The sequence below is a fragment of the Parasteatoda tepidariorum genome, chromosome 8 (genome assembly GCF_043381705.1).
Source record: "Parasteatoda tepidariorum isolate YZ-2023 chromosome 8, CAS_Ptep_4.0, whole genome shotgun sequence".
Classification (NCBI taxonomy): Eukaryota; Metazoa; Arthropoda; class Arachnida; order Araneae; family Theridiidae; genus Parasteatoda; species Parasteatoda tepidariorum.
In genome coordinates, this window is record NC_092211.1 from 37,914,637 (window position 1) to 37,934,476 (window position 19,840).

Here is a 19,840-nt window from a genome sequence, read left to right on the forward strand (position 1 = left end):
CAACGGCATGATTGTAGCAATGTGGTCAGCTTGGGGATAGGTTGCCTTTGCTTTCCAGACAAGGTGGTACTCATCGATCTGAAGCTGGGTGGGTATCGAGCAGCCACTGGGGATCGAACCCCAGAGAAAATAGTTATCAGGGAAACATATTTCTTCACTAGCGAATTTAGTTATTTTATTTTGATTTGAAAAGTCCGAAGGGGAATACAAGCATATTTCATTTTAATAATTTATTGAGTATATTGTTATTGAAAAAATTAAATTAAAAAAAAAAGAAGATAAAAAAAACTTGTAGTTGTTTTTATCGGCATTTTATTTAAAATAATTTTATATAAAGGCAATTGAACTATTAAATAAGTATTGGATTATTGGTTAGATTCGCATATAATTAAAAATTTCAAATCATTACTGCCTTAAAATAAAAAAATAAAAAAAAAACAGTCTCGGAACATTTTAAACTCTTTCATAGAACATTAGGGCTCCGCTGAGCACCATTTGGGAACCACTGGTTTATAATGACATAACAAAGCTTTCTAAAGAAAAGTTAGTTCTGAAGAAAACTCCCTTTTTCTTTTTCTTCTTTTTTTTGCTTGGATTATAAGTTTATTTCTTGGTGGAAAAAATTAAATATATTCTATGAGGAGTCCTCAAATTTTTAATAAAAAAGGATTGTAATTTTTTATGGTTATAAGTTGTTACAGCTATATTCTTAAAAATAGTCGAACAAAGAAGAGTTTGGCAGTGATTGAAACACCGATTTCGAGAACAACGCATATTACGTGGTCAGACCTGCCGAACACTATCTTGGATCCCCTCCAAACTCTGGATTCACGAAACCTATAAAAATTAAAACTGGTGGCTTAATTTTTTTAAAGACAACTGATTTTCTCAAAAATTTTTTCCTCCACTTCGGTTTTATAAAAAATTTCAATTTTTGAATCTTAAATTTTCAAAGAGACAGTATTTTTCATGAACTAACCAGTAATAAACTAATTTCATACTTTAACCTTTAGTACTTCAAAGAGATAACCTCAAATACAGTAATTAATCTTTGACAATTATTGATTAAATTATGTTATAGGACACAAAAACGTACTTTTTCTATAAAAACATGCATTTTTTTAATGACTGATTTGGATTATTGATCATCAAAATATTAGCAGCAATATGGTTCCAATAGTTTAGGCTGTAGAATGGTCATAAGTTTGAACCCCTTGATGTTGATTTAACAATTCACATATTTCTCCATACTTCAGGAAATTTTTAAGTGTATTGAAAAATTCTGCACACAATTATAAAATTCATTTATCCAAAGATAGTTCCGAATAATAAAAAATAATATTATTCATTATTATTTAAATCAGTAACGGTCAAAAAAAAATAAAAAATTATACGCTGCAAGTCATAGAAGTTCTGCACACCATTTCGAACTATGTAATTTTAAATAAGGATCTAAAAAATTTCAGCGAAAATGGTAGAATAGTTTCGGGTTTATAAAATTTCAAAAAAGCTGTATAACTATTTGACCAATTTCGTTCAAATTTTGTATTTTGTCATTTTTAATTACTTAGTTTTAAATGGAACAAAATAATTTTGACAGATATTTAAAAAAAAAAAAAAATTACACCAAATGAAATATTTTTTAAATAAATTCTTAGAAATTTTCCTTAATATTCGGATAAATGAAAAGTTTTCCTTGGATAACCAAGTTTTATAATTCGATTCCCTTAAAAATTTCCCTTTACGGAGCGAAATATATAAAAAGTGGAACAGTAAAGGATCTAATAATCTGACCATTCTCCTGACTGAACTATTTGATTATATTTTCCAGTCTGTTTCTCCTTCCCCCAAAATTATGATGATAAAAAAGTATTTTTATTTAGAGAAAATACGTTTTTCTGTCTGATTTCGTAGCTTAATTAATAGTTAGCGCTAATTAATAATTTAATTTACCTTTCAGAACCATTAAGATTGTCGCTTAGTTGCATAATTTATTCGTGATGTCTTTTCTTTAATGCAAATTCGCTATCATTACGAAAAATTTGTTAGACCGTGCTCATTTAATATAGTTTGAAGAAGTTAAACTTCATTTATGCTAAAACAAATCATCTATACACTATCCTAAAAAATTATCAAATTTTCTTTAAGTATTTAAGTTTTTCAGAATAGTTTTTGAAGCTGATTTTAGAGATATCAATGAGTCGGAAAATGAAAGAGAGTAAATCATTATTATTATTTTTTTTTGTCTCAATAGTTAAGAGTCTTCAATCTTAATAAATATAAGATTGATAACGGGCAACAGAAAATTTTAAATTTAAATTAGCAATGATAAGGGTCCGGAAGAATTCCTAAGCTTTTTCAGCTAAAGTTATTGCCTCAAAAGCAGGTATGTCTTAACTCATTAGAATTATTTCCATATTGCTGCTAAATCAATTATTTTACTTTGGAAACTTACCTTGGAGAAACAAGATAGTTTATTTTATAAACGTCGTAGAACAGCCCACTCAATTCTAAGTATACGACTATCAATGTTCAACTCCGTAGCCATGCAATTTTAAACCAAACACAGAAGACAAGGGAACACATGGATCAAGCATTGGGACAAACTAGCTTTCGTGGAGGACTTTTAGATGAAACTAGCCGGCATTTGCGTTACACGGGGAAGAAAACCGCAATACCCTCTCACAGCTAGCCTGACAACAAGGGGATAATAACCCATGGTCTATCACTTAAGTTAGTTCACGGCAGCATTATGGTCTGTGCGAGCTGGGTGCAGAATTCGCTTCAACCAGAAACCGCTGGGATTCAAACATGGGTCACTTAATTGGGAGGTGAACGCTTTATCCCCTGAGCCATCAGGGCTCAGACATACTTTTAGATGTACCAAGATGACATAGCATTTTGACCACAATCAGCCATATTTAAAATAATTCTTTTTTTAAGAATGGTAGTTGCAATAACATGAATATCTGTATGTTGGTTTGATGTTGTATGGGTGACCGATGTTAGAAAATATCATCATAGCAAAAACCTAAATACTATGGTAATTTTTTTTAAAGTTCCTTTTACATCGCTACCAAAAGTTGGGTTTTTGGAAATTTTATCAGGAAATGAACTAACAGGCGAAGATTGCAGCCGGATAAGTAGAGCAAATGCTGAAGTATTCCATAAAAGTTTTAATCTTGTACGTGGTTATCAAATCTTCAACATAACAAGCAATGCAACAATGATCACAAAAAATGGCTCACAGGAGACATTTTTTTGGAAAACTGAGTCTTTCAAGTGGAATAAAAAGAAAATTCTATTTTTACATATCTAAAATGAAAAACGCAGGGCACGTTAGTTTCGAAAGATGGGGCAAATAGATTTCGGGAGTGGTGATAGAGGTTTATTATGAAAGTGTTGTGCTCCACCTTTTTTGTTATAAGTGTGACAAAAATAGAATTATTTTCTCGTTTTCATTTCACTTTAAAAACATAACTTCTAAAACTGTGTTCGCACCCAAAACGAAAAAAGTAGGGGTCATGAAACAATTGCTGTTGTTGTTGTTCATTTACGTCGCACTAGAGCTGGGAAACATCCCTGAGGATGATCCGAAGACATGCCATCACAATTTTGATCCTCTGCAGAGGGGATGGCACCCCCGCTTCGGTAGCCCGACGACCTGCACGCGAAATCGAGCACTTTACGGTAGAACAGTTTAACGAGGACCAATACCGCACACCCTCGGTCCCTACGCAGGCTGATCCAAGTGATCACCCACCCGCACACTGACCGTAGCCAGTGATGCTTCACTTTGGTGATCTGCTGAGAACCGTGTCTTAACGATCAGTTCACTGCGGAACTAAAACAATTGCAACTTATAATATCATCCAACACAAAGCTTCAGATACAGTTTGAACACTATTTAAATGTAAATTAGTCGAAATTTCGATCGGTAATAAATTCTATTTGGAAATAAATTCGGCCAGTGAAGATCTGGAAAAGATTGAAATGAGCAAAGCTGAAAGAGTTTGAAATTAAGATTGATAGTAAATTTTGCTAGCAGTCAGGAAACTATTAAAATTTATAAAGTAGTGAGGAAAAGAAAATTTAAGTTTAAAATTGTGTAATCTAGCAAATCAAAATTTTAATTGACGATAAATTACCTTTAGTGATAACATCTCAAAAAGTTAAGATTGCAAAAGTCAGGAAATGATTTAATGCATCTAGCATACAATTAAAATTTGAGCATTCTAGCTAATTTTAATGTGATAGTTAAGTTCCTTGGGTGATAAAATCATGACGAGTTCTATGTGAGCCGGTTAAGAGAAAGTTGAAACTTGCTTTGACATCAGGCACAGTACTCTAGTAGAGAGTAATGATTTTCAGTTTTTCCGTTAGACAAAAGTTTTATAATAGTCTTTAATTTCTTGTTTCATAGCACTTATATTGTACACAGAACTAACAGGATGCTTTGAAATTAATTTTCCGATTTGTTTCAAGAATAAATTTCTAGGAAAAATTTTATAGACTAGCTATATTTAATATTCTTATAATTTTCAATCATTACAATTGCAATATAAATTATAGTAAGCATTAGTATAAAATAGTAGTTGTAATTATAGTAAAGTAAGATAAAAAAATAAAGTATCTGTAAAAGCAATCCAAAAGTATCTGCAAGCTCATATGAGTACCTAATGATTTTATCACATTAAAAAAACGACAAAAAACATTTAGGTATTTAACATATTTATTCCCGACAAAAAAAATAATATGTACAAGTGATTTAGCATTAAGAACATTAGAGAAAGTTTAATATAAATACAGTCGAACCTCGCTAACTCGAACCTCGATTTCACGAATTTTTTGATATCTCGAAGAAAAAAAAATTCCTTTCAAATTTCCTATACACTCAATGTTAAAAGAAACTTGATTTCTCGAATTTTTTTTTCTAATCCCACGATAACTTGAATTTTTCACATAAATAGTGTAGATTTTTTTTTCTGAAAACAAAAAAATATTCCGAAAAAAATTTTGAGTTTAGAAAATCAATTCTCATAATCATAACCAATTCTCAAACAAGCACTTTCTGCAGTCAGTGGACACTGTAAGGAGATTTACTGAGAGGCAGCCGAATATGTCAGAGGAGACAAGTAAAGCTATAGTCCACTTAGAAAGTGTTATAGATAAACTTTCGTACACATCTCTAAAGCAAACAACAATTGAATCCTTTCCAAGTGTAAAAATTGTTTTTCGAATAAATATGGAATAGTAAATCAGGTATGTAAAGAGTATTTTTCTTTATTCTACCATCGATTACATGCGATTTTTGATAATTCGAATTTTCGGTATCTCGAATTTTTTCTCCTCTCCCTTCAAGTTCGAGATATCGAGGGTTGACTGTAGTCATATATAAGTACTAGTTATATATAAAAATAAAATTAAAGAACTGCATTGGCCTTAAGTAATTATTATCATGCTAAAAATTAAGTAATATTAATAATTTCGAGCGCGTAATTCTCCTTCACAGCAAAAACCATATTTAATTTTTGTGTCAAACTTGGGCAACAATGTTTCATTTTTATTAACAAACGAAATTACATTAAAAGATTTCCTACTGTCACCGTAATTTTTTATTTTTGTAGTAAAGCAATAGTCATGTCCCGTTGTTTGCTTGTCTGCTAATGATGGGATCACTAATTCTTGGGCAAAAATGAACAGTTCTTTTCTCTTCGGTAATACAACTTTCTTTTACCTTGCATAAATTATGTTTATGTATGTTTTCGCCTGCTTCTTATTTTATTTTTTCCTCCGTAAATGTTTTTTTTTGCGGATACTTTTTTTAAAAATATTACAATAAATATCAAAAAACTATCAGCAAAATTGGAGAATATCTGCCAATGTATCCGTGTACAGCTTACGTCTATATTACCTAACTATGGTTGCAATAAATTTCATTCTTTTGCATTTTTTTACATTCAATGACAATATTTATGGGAAAGGACTTTTTATTATGCAGTTTTTTTTAAAGCAAAAATATTCAAAAATTTTTATTAAGTGAGAAGCCATTCTACTGCTGAACTGAACACTGCACTTTTGAAATTTTAAAATCAAGAACTATTATACTATAAGCTAACAAATAAGACAAATTTCAGTTAAACACAGTTTCTAAAAATATTATTATGAAGAAGAAGAATAAAAAAAAAAATCCTATTCATACATAAAATGTTGTTTCAAGAAATGTAATTCAAGACTTAATGAAATAAAATTATTTAATGCATTCCCACATACAAAGCCACAATAACAAACACACATTATATACATATGATACAACAAAAGAAATGGAGTTTCTTTTTAAGCATTATATTCAACGGAGCGGGAGGGATCTGTAGGAAAAAATCTCTGGCATTGAGTCATCAATCTTTTCAAACCCTAAAAAGGATAAAAAATTAAATGATAATTGTGACGAAAGCTTTATGGTTTAATAAAAAAGATCCAGAGAAAATTATACTGGCATTACTAATTCAAAAAAATATTTCATATGCTAGACCAGTGGTTACCAACTGGTAGCCCGCTAAGCTCTTTTTTGTGGCCCGAGAACTAAAATATATTAGTTGTCGGGTTTTTTGGGGGGGACAATTTTTGAAAAAAATCTATATGGGTTTAGAATACCTTTCTTTAAATAAACCTAATTTCTTCGTTTCTGTGAAATTTAACATACCAACGCTGCAAAAAATTTATTTCTCAGGTTCTGCATCCAAGAAAATATTTATTCAAATTCAAAAATAATCGTGTATGTTGCTCTTTTTTATTTATTTATTTATTTTTTTTTGTATTTTGTGAATATAATTCAGCATGTGCATATCAGAAATTTTCTCAAAGAAATCCTCCCATTTAACTTTTTGAAACCACTAATTTTGGACGAAATTATTTACATTTGTAAATTTTAAGATGCCTAAAATAGGGAATGAATATCATGTTTTATTTAAATTCCTTAAACTGAATATCGCATGAGCGAAAAAGAAAAAAAAATTACTTTCAGATGCTCGAGAATTTGTTGTTGTTGTTCCTATAATTTCTAATGAGTAGCAAAAATGTTAATTAAAAATGTTAATCACAAAATTAAATTTAAAAGAAAAAAATCTTGTCACTAAGTTTCTGATTAAGAGAAGATTCAAAATGATACATAACAAGCAATACTTGTAATGCTTGTTATTTTGCTTTTTAATATTGAAAAAACTTTGATAACAATCTGACAGTGATATTTAATATTCCTTTAAACATAAAAGAGTCCTATATAAAATTGTGCTAAAGTTTCGGCCCGCCATTTGACTGGGGTTTTTAATTTCGGCCCCCTGCCACATGCAAGTTGGAACACCCTGTGCTAGACCAAACTTAAGCTTGAAATTTTGGTTTGTTCAATTATTATTAATGTTTTTATTATTATTAATGCTTTTAATTGTTATTACTTTTTTATATAATCTTCCTAAAAGAATAGTCATTTATAGTAGTCTGTCTAGAGACATTATACTAGTACCAGAGGCAACAGAAGCCTAGGGGATCAAAAGGACATAATGATTTTGAGAAAAAACAATTTTAAAAATTTGTTTAAAATAATTCTCCCGTTATTGTTTTAACTTCAAAGAGAAAATGAAAGACTCAAATAAGCAATAAATAATAAACTACTATCACCAAAAATCCTTTATGAATAGAAATGGGGGAAAAAAAAGAGATAATGTGGACAAACTACCCCCTGAAACATCACACAAAATATGTCACTATTCACTACTATTTAAATATCAATAAGGAAAATATTTAGAAGCTTTTATCTTATGCGTTAAAAGAAGAATGAGGGAATATAGGGAAGATATAAACAATCACAGATATACTTCCTCATCTAAAGGTTGGTAGGGGCAAGTGACCCTACGTTTTTATATTTAAAATAAAAAGAATAACAGTTAGGTATTCCTACCCAGAAAAAAAATAATTGGCTCAATAACATATTTAAAACCTATCTACAAAAATTGACTTTATTAGTTCAATAAATTAAAATTAAAAAAAAGCCCTAAGCAAAAACCTAGAAATGTTAAATTTTGTGCTTACAATTTTTGTGCAATGCACAATTTTATATAAAAATTGCACAATTAATTGAAAAATGGCTTTTATCCATAAATCATTTTATTCAACTAATTTTATTTATATTTTTATATAAAAATTTTGACTTGAAATTCAAAATTATTATTCTAAGAAAGATTAAATCAGAGAATCATCAGAAATACCATAGAATAGTGTGCAAAACATTTATAAGCTTTGCAAAATTATAAAGAGCATATCAATAAAATCTTTTAATTATTGCACTTATGTTAAACTAAAATAATAAATTATTTCATACTTGAATAAATTTTCTTTGAGTTTCATCATTGAGTACATCTGTAAATTAGTTAAGGTAAGTACAAAATCAGGAAATCAAATTAGAAAGAAAAAAAAAGAAAGAAGAATCAAGAATCATGTAATATAGATAAGGATCCAAATAATTTTAAAATCTAATACTTACAAAGTTGCATAATTTGTAAGCTGATACAAATTTGGGAAAATCCAAAGTAGTAAACATTGTTTTCTAATATATGTAATGAATCAACTTTGACTAATAATGAAACAATGTGAGGTATTCTGTCTAAATTTTTCACAGACACATAAATTTTTTTTTAAATTATACAAAAAATGCATGCTTTGAAAATTTTTAAAGAATATAAAAGACCACTGTGAGGAAAGATTTATTAAAGGTTAACTACATTTTTTTTTCATGCTCTGAGTAAGTTGAGATTTCCTTTCAAGTTTATATGAGTCTTCCCAACTGACATTGGTTCCTTTTTCAGTTAGACATATGTTTAATCTGCGCCATTGGGGTTGTTGGAGATCATATGACCATCTTTTAGATAACATGAATCTTAATATATAATAGTTTTTCTTGGGCAACTGCTTTTCTATGGATTTATATGCATTTTTTTCCAGATATGTGATTGCTGATAGCTTGACAAAGAGCTATCTTGCTTACATGATCCCAGATTATCTAGTTTACATTTAAATAAGCCAACTTTAAGCAGAGGCACTATTTTTGTAAAGTGAGGGTTCCTTATAAATATGATAATTGCAGAATAGCAATGTCTACAGATTACTTAACAAAGAGTTAGTGATTTATTTGATGGGAACATTTATCAATAGCAACCAAAGGTTACTGTGCAATCTAGAATAATCTGTACAAACGGTTTAATGTGTAAAAATACGGATATAGGCTACTAGCCTTAAACTTTTGCACAAGTTTGTAAAAACCTTCCTAGCAAAACTTTGTGAAAAAGGCCTCATGCAAAAATCACATCTAAATATTTAAGGAAATATTTCTGCACAATTTATGCTTTAAAGCATTTAAATTAAACTATTTTTGCTTAACAATTAAAATTTTTACCTAGTCAACGTGTGCAATTACTTTAAAAAGAAGAAATATGCAAGCCTGCTTTTTGTATTCATGTGGCTCATGTAATCCCAAAACAAAGGTCAATATTAGTCAAATATTGTGCACTTGACTAATACTAGAGACAGCCAAAAATTGGGCAAAAAACTGCTTTCATCAAACTAATGCCATGTCATGGACATGAAAGTATTTCATTCAACACTTTACCTCCATAATTTCAAAAATTTAATATCTGACATTTTGAAGCATTGACATTGGTTATTACAAAGTAAATTTTAATTTGGAAGGGATATAACTGAGAAAATATTATAAATATGACAATTTCTATTCACTGAATTAAAAAAAAAAGGTTTTTACTGTGCCTAGCCTAATAAAAAAAGCAAATAAAAATTTAAGAGAACCAATTTAAAAAAAAAAAAAATGAAAAATACCTGACAATTATTCCCTTAAAATATTTATTCTAACATTTATTAAGGATCTATGCATTACTTGTTTAAAGAAATAATTAACATAATGTACGCTCAGGCATAACTTTATTAATTTTATAAGAAATAATACAAACTAATAAGAAATTTGTCTAAAAGCTATAATTCTTGAACTATTTAATATTTAATGACATAGCGAAAATGAAACATTGAATTATGAACAAAATTATGACTTTGAAAAATCAATTCATTGATTCATCTAAAATTTTGTTGCTAAAAATAAATAATTATGCAAATGAAAATAATAATAGCTTCGTTATCAGTAATAGATCTTAATAAAATGAACTAAATTGGATAGATTAAAAGAAAAATTGTATGGCACGAGCTAATTTGTCACAAATACTTTGAAATGAAAATAAAGCATTAAGGAAGGATACGGGCAATATTTCTTGAAAAAATCTTTTCTCGACCAGTTCTTGCGTGGATACCCACCATAGTCACACCAATAGGCCATGGGGCATTACCAATTGCCATCTGCAAGTATGCAGCATTTGCCTAGAAGTAAAAAATTACCCTTACAACAATCATAACATAAAGCAAAATTTTAAATTATATTTCAAATTTATAAGTTTACTTACATTTTAAATTACATATCTAAATTTTAAGTTTTTCAAACAAAATCTTAGGCTATTTTTTCTTTCTAACTTATTCTTTTACCCATTCATTTTACTTTGTCTGATTGATATATGAAATAAGAAGTGAAAATGACTAAAGTCGAAAGTTTTTCAATCCATCAAAAAGCATAGAGTTAAATGCTATTCGCAATTTCAAAATTATAATTTCTCATAACTTATTAAACTAATACAAAATATACACATTTCTTAAATCATACTTCTTTATTTTTCAGTTTTTTATTATTCTACATCATGAAATAGTATATTGTTGTTTGAAAAAGAACTAAGGGTGATTCACTATTTATTGTTTCAATACTTTCTGAGTTCAAATCACATTGTATAGAAATGTGCTTAAGTATACAGTAAACATTAACTACCTTTCCCATAAAAACACTGTATAGTAACTTAGAAATCAAATTAAATCATTTAAATTTTAACCAACTAAAAGAATTTGACTACTGCATTTAATAACTGATCATTTAAGAAAACAATTGAAATCCATTTTTGCTAATAATAAATGAAATCCTAAAATAAAATAAAAAACGCAATGCTATTATTTGATTAATTTAAGGTTCATTGAAAAAGAATTTTTTTTGAACATCAAGTTATTTCGAATAAATTGAAATATATTAAATCTGTTCATAGAAGTATGCGGGTCACTTAAATAATTTTAAGAGCACATTTTCGTTTTTTATGGGGGAAATCTTCAACATTGCAATGTAATTCATTATAAAAAATATTCTTGAATATTATTTATGGTTAAAGTGTTCATTTTGTAACTCAGGTAGAAAAACTGTCCTCTACACAATAAATTTAAATGAATATTTCAACTCAAGTTGTGTGTAGCATTTTCCGGTTATTATGTTGGTGAGAACACGAAACATATAAAGTAGGCGATTATTACAGTGCAATAAAAAATTAACATAAGGGACAAAAAGTTCAACATTGAGATTTTTATATATTTGGCATTTTTGTATAATAAACACATTACAAAATTTTTAAAAAAAATAAATTTCTTTCAACAGTTTTTTCAAATTCTGTTTTAGTGTTCATAACATTAGTAATAGAAAGAAAATAGTAATCAAGCCATTTTTATCGAAATTTATCGTGAAGCACTTACATTATTTTTCAAATTACAATGCAGATTACTTCTTCAAAGTAAAAAATTCTCATCGGATTTGGAAACCTTCTCTCACCATTTCTTTAATTATTTTTTTCCATCAAACTTTCATTAGAAAAAGACACTTTAAAACTGACTTCTTGTCAATTTTGATAATGAAAACTTGCACAAGAAAGATGATTGTGCCATCTATTCATGAATTAAAACCACACACCTATATCATNAATTTAAATGAATATTTCAACTCAAGTTGTGTGTAGCATTTTCCGGTTATTATGTTGGTGAGAACACGAAACATATAAAGTAGGCGATTATTACAGTGCAATAAAAAATTAACATAAGGGACAAAAAGTTCAACATTGAGATTTTTATATATTTGGCATTTTTGTATAATAAACACATTACAAAATTTTTAAAAAAAATAAATTTCTTTCAACAGTTTTTTCAAATTCTGTTTTAGTGTTCATAACATTAGTAATAGAAAGAAAATAGTAATCAAGCCATTTTTATCGAAATTTATCGTGAAGCACTTACATTATTTTTCAAATTACAATGCAGATTACTTCTTCAAAGTAAAAAATTCTCATCGGATTTGGAAACCTTCTCTCACCATTTCTTTAATTATTTTTTTCCATCAAACTTTCATTAGAAAAAGACACTTTAAAACTGACTTATGGTCATTTTTGATAATGAAAACTTACACAAGAAATATGATTGTGACATCTATTCTTGGATTAAAACCACACATCTATTTAAAACTAGAAAAAAAAAACGTTTAATTATTCATAATAAACTATTCATTTCTAAAAATATTAATGTTCCATCAATGGAAATTAATAAATCATTTAATTAATAAAATATTAGTTATAAAACATTAAAAAAGGAAATAAAAAATAGGAGTTGTAATTCAACTTAGCATTTTTTCTTTCACATAGATCTGCCATTTTACATGCCACAAACAATCCAACTCTATTTAAATTTGTTTACTATGAATTAAATTTGTTTACTATGAAAATCACCATTTGATAAAAAAAAAATGCTTTCATTTTAAAATTGCGTCATTATAACCTGTAATAATAAAAGTAGGATAATTGCTTTAAGAACTATTCTGGAGACTATAACACATCATATTTATAAACAAAATTTTATTATGTTACCCTGATTATTATGCTTAGAATGGAACCATCAGTTGATAAATTCTTTTAGAATCATCTTGTACATTCATGCAAGTTTGAAAATTTATATGTACATAATTAACTAAATTTTGCATGTAAATTAAACAGTGAAGACCAACCAATCAGATAAAGAATGTAAGAATTTCGCAAAACTTAAAGAATTAGAATATAACTCAGTGAGCATATTTACTTCTACATAATTCAGGTCCAGCATATATTTAACAATTAAAATCAGATGTTCTAAAATGTCTTCAGGACAAGTTTCTTTCTTCAGGCGTCGAAATAGAGGCCTTATATAGTCTTGAGTTTGAGTGTAGGTGGCTGATGCCATTTTCCCCTTCATACCTGTCTTTTCACTCTCTGAACGAGAATTTAGTTTTTGACCCCACACTTGCATTAAAAACTAAAACAGAAAAGTAAATTTTTTATTACAGCTAATTTTAAAAAATAAAACAAAACATTGAAAACAGACCAAAAGCAGCAATAAAACATAAATTAATATGAAGGGTGTTAAAAAATGGTGACAGCAAAAAGCATAATATTTGTAACAGTTTTGTAAAAGATCGACAGGTTTGGGGTCTAGATTGTATTAAAGATTGGCAGGTCAAAACACTGGGGGCTGACCACCCAACTTGTATATCAGCTCCTGCATCTAAGGTAAGATAACTGGGATGGACACAGTAGGCCTTGTGAGCCCATGGGCTGTTCACCACGGAGTTAAGTTAAAAACTATGTTGTCATTTTAAACATTACAGCCACTGTATAATCCTGAAGTATATTCATTTCGAAAATGCAATGAGTACGCTGTGGAATTTAATTTATGAATTGGTCATGTAAGATGTAGTATATATTCCCTTAGATTTTTCCGAAATAGGGGGAATACCTGATTGATAATACTTAAACTGATCTTTCTTTTTTGTTTGTTTGTGATAGTTGGATTAATATTTTTTCATTTTTAATTCTTTTTTCGTAGGTGCAAATCTAATGTACATTCGAGGATTGTTCTGCTCCATCATATTTGTACTAATCTTTTATCTGTCAAGAGTTGAATTAACTACTCCACAACTATACATATGTATAGTCTTTTAACAAAAGTCTTATGAAATGTGTTTAGTTACTATTTTTCTTTTTTAAAAAAGTATAATTATTTAATATAAAAATGGTTTTTGTTGATGATTTATAATTGATATTCTTTAGCGATCTAGAAAATCTGAAAAACCAGATCAAAATGTTGTTGGAATATTTTTGGAAAAAAAAAACTATTTTAAAGTAATGCAATTTAAAATTGTGCATTTATGATGTTATCGATTTAATTTTTAGAGGTAAGAATTTTATGAAAGATCCATTTTTAAAATGAAAAGGATTGTGAGCATATGCATAAGATACTATAATTTGTGAACAGTTTATCACTCGACCCAAATTTTTCCTAAATGATGTTATGATTATTTGTGAAAATGATGGAAATAATTTGTCTAAATAATGGTTACAGATCATATTTGTTTAGTTTTTAAATAATAAAAAAGTACATGAGAACTTTATTAGGAGGCTGAAACTTCTGAAAGCTAATGTACTTGTTCAGAAATAGCAATTAATGTCTCAATGATAACAATGAAAATCAGAAACAATTCAAAACACTATTAGAACAGAGAATTTTTAAAGTTAAAAATGAAAGCTAATAGATTTTATGTAACTAATTTAAACAATCCAACTTAAAATTAAATTATTTTAAGGAGTTTCTTACCCGCAAAAATTTTAAGATGACTTTAGCATCATCACTGTCATTTCCTTTCCCAAGCTTCTCTTTAGCTTCAGTCTGAAACACACAATAAAAAATTTTGAGATTGCAAGAATGTTCTAAAATTTTAGATAATTTAATACACCAAAATTCAATTTAGATTTTTCAAAAAAGATGTCTTACACATGTTTATAAATATAATGGGTAAAAAAAACTTGTACTTCTTTTTTTAGTCAGAGTTAACAGAAAATATTCAGAAAAAAAAGTCAACATCTCTAAAAATTGAATTTTATTCTTTATATCTCCTCAGAAATGTGATTTAGATCATTGTTTAGTGCCTAGGTTCCCAACATAGGTGCTATCACCTCCCCCCCAGGTGAGTGTTAAAAACTTCTAGGGTACCTTTGTGTAAAAACTTACAAAGAGTACTTTTTTTTAAAATATTGAGTACACTTAAAATAATTTTATTTTATATCAAAAATAATACATATTTAACTCTGCATAAATTATATATTAACAAAGCAGTTATTAATTCAATAATTTATAAAGGAAAATGTTGCTAACATATTTTAATAGTGAAAATAATACTTTGTTTACCGTTCTACACAATAATATATTTACACTTAGAGGTTTGAGATGATTTTTTCTTCACTTTTTGAAATTTATACTATGCTTTTTGATTTTTTGACAAATTATTTTGACATTTTTTTTTATTCATCGTTAACATAATGTAATAATAGTTTGGAAATTTTAAAGTAATTAGTTAAAAGTCATTTTACGCTTTGCTTTGAACTTCACAGGAAATAAATCTTTTTTTTTATATATAAAGCCTACTTTCATAAAAAAAAACTTCTAAAAAAAGCTTAAAAAAAACTTTATTATAGCTACTATTTATTTTGAGTACTTTAATGCTTAAATTAAAACATTAACTTAAAATGACTCACCAATTATCTGACAATTTCGATTTTTCAACAAACCTCTTGTCCCGAAGGCATAGGTTAATCAAAGTTCTACTGTATGTAAATAACTGAAAGCTTATTTTGTGACTACGAAAATATTTTTTACTTTTATTTCTTCCATAGATGTGCTCTCCTCCTCTACTTTTACATCATTCACAGATTTTCCATCTTCGACACTGCCTTGAGTTTTCATTAACTCATCTAGATAAGCCTGGTCAACTTTTTCCATAGCCTCTTGAAAATCATTTCTGAAGCCACGATCAACTTCAGGTTCTAGGATTTCTAACCTTCTTAACCTTTGAAAAGCTTCAAATTCTGTTTCACCATATAAAATTATAGGTTCTTGTCTTTCTCTCAATCTCCTGACAACCTAAACAAGCATAGAGAAGTAAGTTACATTTCATCACTACAATATTTCTTTAGTTATCATTTTTTAAAAATATTTCATAGTAAATCTGATAAAATACAAACTTAGAAAACAGCTATTTTTATAAACTTAAAGGGTCACGTAACTATAAAATATTTAAAAAAAATCATTACATCTTTTAACTAATTGTACAATATTTCATATATTCTCTAATTTAAGTAAAATAGAATGAAACTCTAGGAAAGAGTACATTTAAAGCTCATGCTATAAAAAAAAAAAAATTCTATAAACTTATTTTTGAAGCTCGTTTACACAATTTTCCCAAAGCTCCTGCAATAATTTCATTGAAATGAAAACATTTCTTCTTAATAAAATTGACTAGACATTAAACAATGGATTTGTTTTCTGGTACTTTCGCCTAACCCAATAATATCGCCAAAAGGTAGCTTTCGCACCAATAATCGCAAATTTTATCCTATTTACTATGTTAGCCTTGAACATGTGAACTATATTATAAAAAAAAAAAAATAATAAAAGTTTTTACTTTGTTTTGATTATTTTTATATTTTTTATTATGTATTTTTACACTTAAATTTTTTTGTTACTATTACTTTATTATTGCTTGAAAAATTTAATGTGTTTAGAATGTTTATTTTAGAAATTGCTTTTCATTATGGTGGCGCCTAAGGATTTGCATATTTTCACCAGCGTAGGCCGCAGGATAATACCAAAGTACCTTTTTTCTTTTGCCACAATTTATTCTTCAAGGCAATATATGTGGTCTTAGTTTTAACAAAAATGATATTTTCTCTGCAAGAATTTCAAATTTAGATTTTTTAAAAAACTTTATTCAAATCCAGTCGTTTCTACTTCGATGCACGTAAAATTACAATAAGATTGAGACCTAAATTTTCATTAAAAACTCAGTAAAAGGTTACTTATACTAAGAAACCTGCAATACAGAACTTTGCCAAAAAAATTCTTAAAATGTTTAGCTACAAATTTAATGTAATTAAAAAACTGAATTTTGAATAAAATTTATTTTTCAGCTATATTAAAAGAAAAAAAATGCTTTATTTTGCTCTTTAAAAACCATGTAAACCATTCAGAATTATAAATATATACTTCTTTGCGAGGCAGTGCATTTTCTGATTCTTTAGACTTTGAGCTTTCAGCAGCTTGCTTCTTCTCATTCTGCAAAATGAAATGTTTAAAGATCAAAATCAATATAAAATAATAAAAACATCGTTTGAATATTTTGATATTCTTTTTCTACTTAAAATAATACCTCACTAATTTCATTATCTTCTTGTTGGGGATAGTGTTTTTTCCAGTAATCTTCTTCAACTTGCTTGATTAAATCTCCTCTCTTGAAATATTTTTTCCCAGAAGTCTGTAACATCAATATTCACTTTTTGAAACAAACAAAATAGTAAAATTAAGGGTTGGGGTTTTGGATGCACTAAACTGGTTTTGGACAGGTCACCTGGGTTTTAATGTCCTAAACCATCTTAAATTGTCCTACACTGACTAAAACTGCCCTAAACTAACTATAACTGTCCAAAAACTTGAACTTTGGAAAAAGGTAAAAATTCTATATGTGTAACATATAATTACATATATTAATAAATATTTGATTTTTTTTGTACAATTTGCTTAAACTTACTAAAACAAAACAGGAAAAGATTTATAACTTTTGAAGCTCCACAATTCATTGAACAGCAAAAATTAATACTTTATCCCTTAAATATGAATATATTTATATGCTTTTAATGCTGATAAATTATGTTTCGCATAAGGATAAATAATGCAATATTAAAAATAATAATAAACTTCTTCAATTAAAAAAATTGTCTTCATTTTGTTTCTTGTTCAAAAATTAACCTTTCATTTTTCACAATATTTTTTTTTAATTAAGACATAATTTGAGTAAAAGGGTTTTAGACAGTTTTGGACAAGATGGATGAAACTCTGGTTTAAACCATGGATTAATTCATTCTGTCCTAAACTTTGCCAACTCTGAAAATTTTAAACAATGAAAAAGTTACAAGTCAGGTATTTCCTTATTTTCATTACTTTTCAAGCAGTTGTGTTGCATTGCAAAAATGTTTATAAATTTGATTTTTATTTCAAATTAATAGTTTAATTTGATGATAAAATTACATAACTCTAATCTAAATTTTCAGTAGATAAAGCAATAATTATTCAACTTTAGATACTATACTTTACACAATTTTTATACTATCACAAAATCTTTTTAAACAAATCAATGATTAGATAATTAAAATATAAGAGCAGAAAATTGAGTATTTAGTATTCTAACAACAATTTCAGGTAAGACCAGAAACATCTAAGGTTAAAGTTTCTCAGAAATCTGATTTTTGATAACTATTCTTGACAGGAACATTGCCCATTTTGGTAGAAAATATGATGAAATATTTACACAGTAAAATATAGACCAAAATTAGTAATATTTACAACTAAATCACATGAAAAAATTTCTGAACTACCCCTTCTATCATGTTCAAAACAGGAAAAATATAAATATATATATATATTAATTTCTATGAAAGTTCTTTATGTTTCAAAGAAAACTTAACAAATTCTTTTAGTCCTAATCAAGAATTTTTTTAGCTGTCCTGGTGCACATGCAGAAATTTAAAAGAAAGAAAAGAAGTTTATTTGGGGAGGATATGAGTTAGTTCTTTTCTGAGATGTTTTTCTTTCTGTTTCTTGCAGTCTGCTGCCTGGAAGTTGCCAAAGGTTCTGAAAACGGGCTTAAGATTACCACCACTAGAGGAAAATAATAAAAATTTAAGAACATTTTTTCACAAATACCAGCTAAGTTGAACGAAATTTAAATGTTAAATAAAATATCATAATTTGAAATCACTAACGACTTCAAGGAGTTTCAGAACAATTGAATACCCGTATTTTGTATAAGTAAATTTGAATGAATTTCCAACTGTAGAATTTTTATAATTGGGTATTATTTATATTTTTTAAGGAGGACTTTTCAAAATCGATACTTAATCACATACAACTATTATCGTCACGGCACCAAAGGGTTCTAATACGAGCAAATATTTTTTTAAAAAAATACGTAGAGGTTTAAATGCATATAACATAATGAATTTGAATTGAAAGTAGCTTCTTTTACTAATATTTGGAAAACATACAGTTCCTGACCATTTAAACTAATCTATTAATTTAAAAATATTTTTTTTCTCGTTATTTTTAACTAGTACATTAATCATGGGGTTTTAGTAAGTGAAGGTGAAAAGGCCAGCAATTAATGAATGTAATTTAAATGAAGAGGAAAAATACCACAAGATTTTTCTCTTCTAGAAATCTTTTTTTCCTCTCAATTTCAGCTTTAATTATATCCATTAATATTAATTAAAACGTTTTCAATCGCTGGTTTGGATATGGTGCTAAAAATTTGCTACTATTGAGTATAGTTAAGTGCTGCGAGCTCTCTGCTTATCGCTTATAGCTCTGCGTTTCATTTTGCTACTACTGTTGATACTACTGTTTACAAATAGTATTATCAAAAGTTGCCAAAAGAAATTTTAAAAAATACTGATCTCAAAAATGAGCGTTGTGTGCTAAAGATGTATATTGATTAAAACAATTCAAAAATTTCTGGATAATTATCTTATCCATGAAAACAAAATAATTTTTGTTTTATGGATAATTCTTAACAAATTATTTTTTAATCTAAAAGTTATAGCCACATGGTCGCAATGATATTCCTGCATGACGACATTTGATTGGAGGAAATACAGTAGCGGTAGGTGGAGCTAAAGGATTTTTTTCTGGGAACTTGAACTTGGCACACTTTCAAGTAGTTCAGTTTAAGATTATTCAGTCGATAGAATATTGACCCGTAAATATTTCTACCTTGTTCGAGTTTTTCCCAGTGAGTCCGTCG

At 27.9% G+C, this 19,840-nt stretch overlaps 1 protein-coding gene across 2 annotated transcripts; it reads right to left on the minus strand.

The window, feature by feature from the left end:
* Window positions 1-6,236: 6,236 nt before the first annotated feature.
* Window positions 6,237-19,434, minus strand: LOC107447158 (pre-mRNA processing factor 18). 2 transcript variants are annotated; one of them, XM_016062004.4, is made up of 10 exons: window positions 19,416-19,434; window positions 19,234-19,347; window positions 17,195-17,299; window positions 17,032-17,100; window positions 15,646-15,909; window positions 14,587-14,658; window positions 13,036-13,248; window positions 10,314-10,431; window positions 8,375-8,412; window positions 6,237-6,414 (listed from the first exon to the last, which is right to left on the minus strand). In XM_016062004.4, the coding sequence occupies exons 2-10, from the start codon at window positions 19,294-19,296 to the stop codon at window positions 6,337-6,339; spliced, it is 1,020 nt and encodes a 339-aa protein (XP_015917490.1). In that variant the 5' UTR covers window positions 19,297-19,347; window positions 19,416-19,434; the 3' UTR covers window positions 6,237-6,336. The 2 variants fall into 2 exon arrangements, with proteins under 2 accessions (XP_015917490.1, XP_015917491.1); XM_016062005.3 differs by lacking the exon at window positions 19,416-19,434 and having other exon boundaries at window positions 19,234-19,375.
* Between the last annotated feature and the right edge of the window lie 406 nt (window positions 19,435-19,840).

Bases quoted from the DNA above. Each gene is read 5' to 3' on its own strand.
- LOC107447158 (XM_016062004.4), bottom strand. From the start codon at position 19,296: ATGGATATAATTAAAGCTGAAATTGAGAGGAAAAAAAGATTTCTAGAA. The intron at 15,910-17,031 runs GTATATATTTAT...ATGCTTGTTTAG, and splicing joins ATGCACTGCCTCGCAAAGAA to GTTGTCAGGAGATTGAGAGA. The intron at 8,413-10,313 runs GTATCCTTCCTT...ACTAATTTACAG, and splicing joins TTTTTCAAGAAATATTGCCC to ATGTACTCAATGATGAAACT.